The 5,031-nt window shown below is 49.4% G+C and overlaps 1 protein-coding gene across 3 annotated transcripts; it reads left to right on the top strand.

Moving 5' to 3' along the window:
• Positions 1–260: 260 nt before the first annotated feature.
• Positions 261–4,619, top strand: LOC130682310 (uncharacterized). Of its 3 annotated transcripts, XM_057496698.1 has the most exons (5): positions 306–492; positions 1,793–1,850; positions 2,176–2,282; positions 3,034–3,374; positions 4,376–4,619. In XM_057496698.1, exons 1-4 carry the CDS (start codon positions 321–323, stop codon positions 3,312–3,314), a joined length of 618 nt encoding a protein of 205 aa, XP_057352681.1. In that variant the 5' UTR covers positions 306–320; the 3' UTR covers positions 3,315–3,374; positions 4,376–4,619. The 3 variants fall into 3 exon arrangements, 2 of the variants coding, with proteins under 2 accessions (XP_057352682.1, XP_057352681.1); XM_057496699.1 differs by lacking the exon at positions 3,034–3,374 and having other exon boundaries at positions 261–492; XR_008995535.1 differs by lacking the exon at positions 1,793–1,850 and having other exon boundaries at positions 362–492.
• Positions 4,620–5,031: the final 412 nt, after the last annotated feature.

Raw genomic sequence — 5,031 nt, forward strand, 5'->3', positions numbered from 1 at the left:
CCCTCTCTCCTGTTCCTCGTGTCCCTCCCATTCCCATCATTCCCCCACCTCCTCCGACCCCTCAGGCTAGCGGAGGGCAGAACGTTGGCCCAGCCGGAGGGACAAGGAGCCGCCGGGCCCCTCGACCGGTGCCGCTGTGGCACTTCCCCTTTGAGCCCTCGGCCCCCCCTCTGAGGATGGCCAGCAACTCCTACAGTATTGGCCCTTTTCTTCCTCAGACCTATATAACTGGAAGGCTCAAAATTCCCCTTTTTCAGAAAATCCCAGAGGGTTGATCAATCTGATTGAATCTTTACTTTTCACCCATCAGCCCACTTGGGATGACTGCAACCAGTTGTTACAGGTCCTGTTTACCAAGAAAAAAAGACTGGATCCTCCTAGAGGCCCAGAAGAATGTACCGAGGGCCGATGGGCGACCCACTCAGAACCCAGCCATTATCGAGGAGGGGTTCCCCCTGACCAGACCTGATTGGGACTTCAACACCCCGGAAGGTAAGGGGCACCTGAAAGTCTTCTGCCAGGCTCTGATGGCAGGTCTCAGGGGAGCAGCCAGGCACCCCACCAATTTGGCTAAGGTAAGGGGAGTCCTTCAAGGACCCCATGAATCCCCCTCAGCATTTTTACAAAGACTCATGGAAGCTTTTTGGCAGTACACTCTGTATGATCCAGTCAGTGAGGAACATAAAGCCACAGTTATTGTAGCTTTTATAGATCAATCTAGTAAAGACATCAGGAGGAAATTGCAGAGGCTAGAAGGACTGCAGGACAAAACCCTGCGAGACTTAGTACAGGGGGCAGAAAAAGTGTATCATAATAGAGAGACTGAGGAGGAAAAAGAAGGTAGGAAGCTGCGAGAGACTGAGGAAAGAGAGCTGAGGAAAGAAATACTGCAAGAACACAACCTCCATAAAATCTTCACCACTGTTGTGAGAGAGACCAGAGAACCTAAACCAGGGCCAGGCGGCAGGAGACAACAGCTAGATAAGGATCAGTGGGTGTACTGTAAACAGAAAGGACATTGGGCCAGAGAATGCCCAAACAAGAGAAAGAAACCTCAGCAGTGGGAAAACCCGTTGCCCACCCTAAGATTCTGACCATGCACGCAAACAGTGATTAGGGGTAATGGGGTTCAGAGCCCCTCCCCAAAACTAGGGTAACCCTAACTGTGGAGGGGAAACCTACTCGATTCTTAGTAGACACCAGGGCACAGCACTCAGTATTGCAACAAGCTGACGGACTGCTCTCAAATCGGAAATCATGGGTCCAGGGAGCCATGGGAAATAAATTGTACTCTTGGACCACCGCACGGACGGTAGACCTGGGAACAGGATTAGTGTCTCACTCTTTCCTCGTGATCCTGGATTGCCCATATCCTTTATTGGGAAGAGACTTGCTCACAGAAAATGAAAGCCCAGATCCATTTCCTGCCAGAGGGGCCACAGCTTAAAAGGCCCTCAGAGGACCCCATCCAGATCCAGATATTGACTGTGATGTTAGAAGATGAGTATAGACTCCTTGAATTCAAAAAAGAGAACCCAGGCTCGGGAGACCTCAACCTGTGGCTAAGAAAGTTCCCTCAGGTGTGGGCAGAGACAGCAGGAATCGGAAAGGCTAAACATAGGCCACCTGTCTATGTTGAACTAAAGCCACAAGCCACACCCATAGCCGTTCACCAGTACCCTATGCCGAGAGAAGCCAGAGAGGGAATCCGGTCCCATATCACCCGATTCCTCCAGTTGGGGATATTGCGCAGATGTCAATCTGCCTGGAACACCTCCCTTCTTCCTGTCAGGAAGCCAGGCACAAATGAATACCGCCCAGTCCAAGACCTGCGAGAAGTTAACAAGCAGGTAATGGACATTCATCCCACGGTTCCTAATCCTTATAATCTTTTAAGTTCCCTGTGACCTCTCCGAGGCTGGTATACCATTTTAGATTTAAAAGATACCTTCTTCTGCCTCCAACTTGCGCCGAAGAGTCAAGAGCTTTTCGCCTTTGAATGGAGAGACCCAGACGGAGGAGTGACGGGGCAACTCATGTGGACCTGGCTCCCACAGGGATTCAAAAATTCCCCCACCCTCTTCGATGAAGCTCTCAACCAAGACCTGGCGCTATATCGAGAAGCTAACCCCCAGGTAATCTTGTTGCAATATGTTGATGATCTTCTGCTTGCAGCCGAAACGAGAGAAGATTGCATGAAAGGGATGGAGAAACTTCTGGCAGAATTAGGAACTCTAGGATATCGGGCATCAGCCAAGAAAGCACAAATCTGCAAATGACAGGTAAGCTACCTGGGCTATGTGTTACGAGAAGGGAAGAGGTGGCTGTCAGATGCAAGGAAAGACTCTGTTCTCCATATCCCCCTGCCTGAGACCCCTAAGCAAGTCAGAGAAATCCTGGGGACCGCAGGATTTTGCAGGCTATGGATCCCCGGCTTTGCAGAGATGGCAGCCCCCCTTTACCATCACACCAAAGCTAGACTGTTCTCTTGGGGAGAGAAAGAACAGAAGGTGTTTGATGCCATTAAGTTGGCATTAATGTCCGCCCCAGCTCTGGGACTCCCCGATGTGACAAAACCCTTCCACCTGTTCGTGGCGGAGAACAGGGGGATAGCCAAAGGAGTTCTGACTCAGAAGCTCAGACCATGGAAACGACTGGTAGCATACCTGTCTAAAAAACTAGATCCAGTAGCTGCTGGCTGGCCTGCATGCTTGAAAATAATCGCTGCAGCAGCAGTACTAGTAAAATATGCAGACAAATTGACCCTAGTGCAAAATCTAACTGTGACTGCTCCGCACACACTAGAAAGCATAATCCGGCAGCCCCTGCATCAGTGGCTTACAAATGCTTGGATAACTCACTACCAAGCCCTGTTGCTCAACTCTGACCGGGTGACATTCTCTCCACTGACCAGTCTCAATCCGGCCACTTTGCTCCCAGACCCCGATCTTGAACCCCCGGTGCATGACTGTCAGCAAGTGTTAGCCGAAGCTCATGGGTAGCGTAAAGACTTGACTGACCTGCCTTTACCAGATGCTGAAGCCACCTTGTTCACAGATGGAAGCAGCTACCTAGACCAAGGAAAGCATAAGGCAGGAGCGGCTGTAGTAGATGGAGAAAAGATAGTGTGGGCTCAGCCCCTCCCCGAGGGAACCTCGGCACAGAAAGCTGAGCTCATTGCTCTTATGAGAGCGCTAGAACTGGGGTCCAGAAAGAAAATGAACATCTATACAGATAGCAGGTACGCCTTTGCGACAGCACATGTGCATGGAACCTTTTACCAACAAAGAGGACTCCTCACCTCTGAAGGTTGAGAAATAAAAAACAAGCCGGAAATCACAGCACTCTTAGAAGCTCTGCACAAACCAGCCAAAGTAAGTATAATTCATTGCCCCGCTCACCAGCATGGGAAGTCCTACATCGCCGTAGGCAATAATATGGCTGATCAAGCTGCCCGAGAAGCGGCCTCAAAGACTGTAGAAATCATCCTCTCTGAAACCCAGCCTGAGCCAAGCCTGCCACCCTATCAATATAGCCCAGCAGATTTAGAACTAATCTCCAAAGATCGTACTCACTATTTTGATGAACAGAAGAGAGCCTGGTGCACCCAAGACAGAAAAATCATCTTGCCCCAAGCAACTGCCAAAGCCATAATCAAACAGATGCACCAGTGGACACACTTAGGAGCGCACAAACTTACTCAGACTGTTTTAAATTCTGGGTGGTATGTGCCGAACCTGCAGCAGATAGCTGAATCCGTAGTTAAGCCGTGCATTCCTTGTCAAGAAACAAACTTGCCCGGGAAGAAGAAATGGACTAGAAAACGGGCAAGGGGGAACCGACCTGGAAAGTTTTGGGAAATAGACTTTACTGAAATTAAACCAGGGAAGTATAAATTTAAGTATCTCCTAGTGTTTGTAGATACCTTTTCAAGATGGGTTGAAGCCTTTCCAACAAGGCAGGAAACAGCTGCAGTAGTAATAAAGAAAATATTAGAAGAAATATTTCCTTGGTTCGGGAAACCTAAGGTAATAGGATCTGACAACGGACCCGCTTTCATTGCCCGGGTAAGTCAGGGAGTTGCTAAGTATTTGGGGACCGATTGGAAATTACATTGCATGTACAGACCCCAGAGTTCAGGGCAAGTACAAAGAATGAATCAAAACCTAAAAGAGACCTTAACTAAATTGACCATAGAGACTGGCTCAGACTGGGTGGTGCTCCTTCCCCTGGCCTTTTTCTGAGCTTGGAACACCCCTACTCATCCCAATCTAACCCCCTTTGAAATCTTGTATGGCTCCCCCGCCCCGCTTACTTGCCTGCATGACCCCTCCCCGTTCGTTACCCAGATTGACAACCGCAATTTATATAATAGGTTGAAAGCTCTCCAAGCAGTCCAAAGAGAAGTGTGGACCCAACTAAAAGCAGTCTACGAGCCCGGCACTCCAGAAGCAGCCCACCCATTCCAAGTTGGAGACTTTGTGTTTGTAAGGCGGCACCGAGCACAGACCCTCGAGCCACGGTGGAAAGGACCTTACTTAGTGTTGCTGACCACCCCAACAGCAGTCAAAGTCAACGGGATTGCCGCCTGGATCCACGCATCTCATGTGAAACCTGTTATCTCAGCTGAGACACCTGACGACCATCTCGCGTGGAGAGCCCAGTCTACTGAGTATCCTCTCCGGCTTAAAATCACCAGAAGATGCCTAAAGTGACCAGGTACACATCCAGAGACACCAGCGCCGTTCAGCTGACCCACGCACTGTTCCCAAAAACTCTATTGCAAGATGACCACGTCAGCTGGACAAAGACAAATTACAAAAGCTAAGACTGCGCCGCTCATCTTATATATATTGTGCCTTTCCCCCATTGCACTCAGTAACCGTAATGCCCATGTTCCTTATTGGCTCACCTGGGAAATAGAGGACTGGGAAACTCATGAAATATACAACCACACTTCCCACATGACCCCCTTAGGTACATGGTTCCCTAACCTGTACTTTAACCTAGACAGAGTAGCAGACTTAGAAA

The sequence above is a fragment of the Manis pentadactyla genome, assembly GCF_030020395.1.
Source record: "Manis pentadactyla isolate mManPen7 chromosome Y unlocalized genomic scaffold, mManPen7.hap1 SUPER_Y_unloc_3, whole genome shotgun sequence".
In the NCBI taxonomy this organism is placed as follows: domain Eukaryota; kingdom Metazoa; phylum Chordata; class Mammalia; order Pholidota; family Manidae; genus Manis; species Manis pentadactyla.

What these genes read in the sequence shown, in the direction of transcription:
- LOC130682310 (XM_057496698.1), top strand. Translation starts at nt 321, where the DNA reads ATGACTGCAACCAGTTGTTACAGGTCCTGTTTACCAAGAAAAAAAGAC. An exon ending in GGACTTCAACACCCCGGAAG is followed by an intron (nt 493 to 1,792) that starts GTAAGGGGCACC and finishes TCTTCCTGTCAG; the next exon opens with GAAGCCAGGCACAAATGAAT. An exon ending in CACAAATCTGCAAATGACAG is followed by an intron (nt 2,283 to 3,033) that starts GTAAGCTACCTG and finishes TGCCTTTACCAG; the next exon opens with ATGCTGAAGCCACCTTGTTC.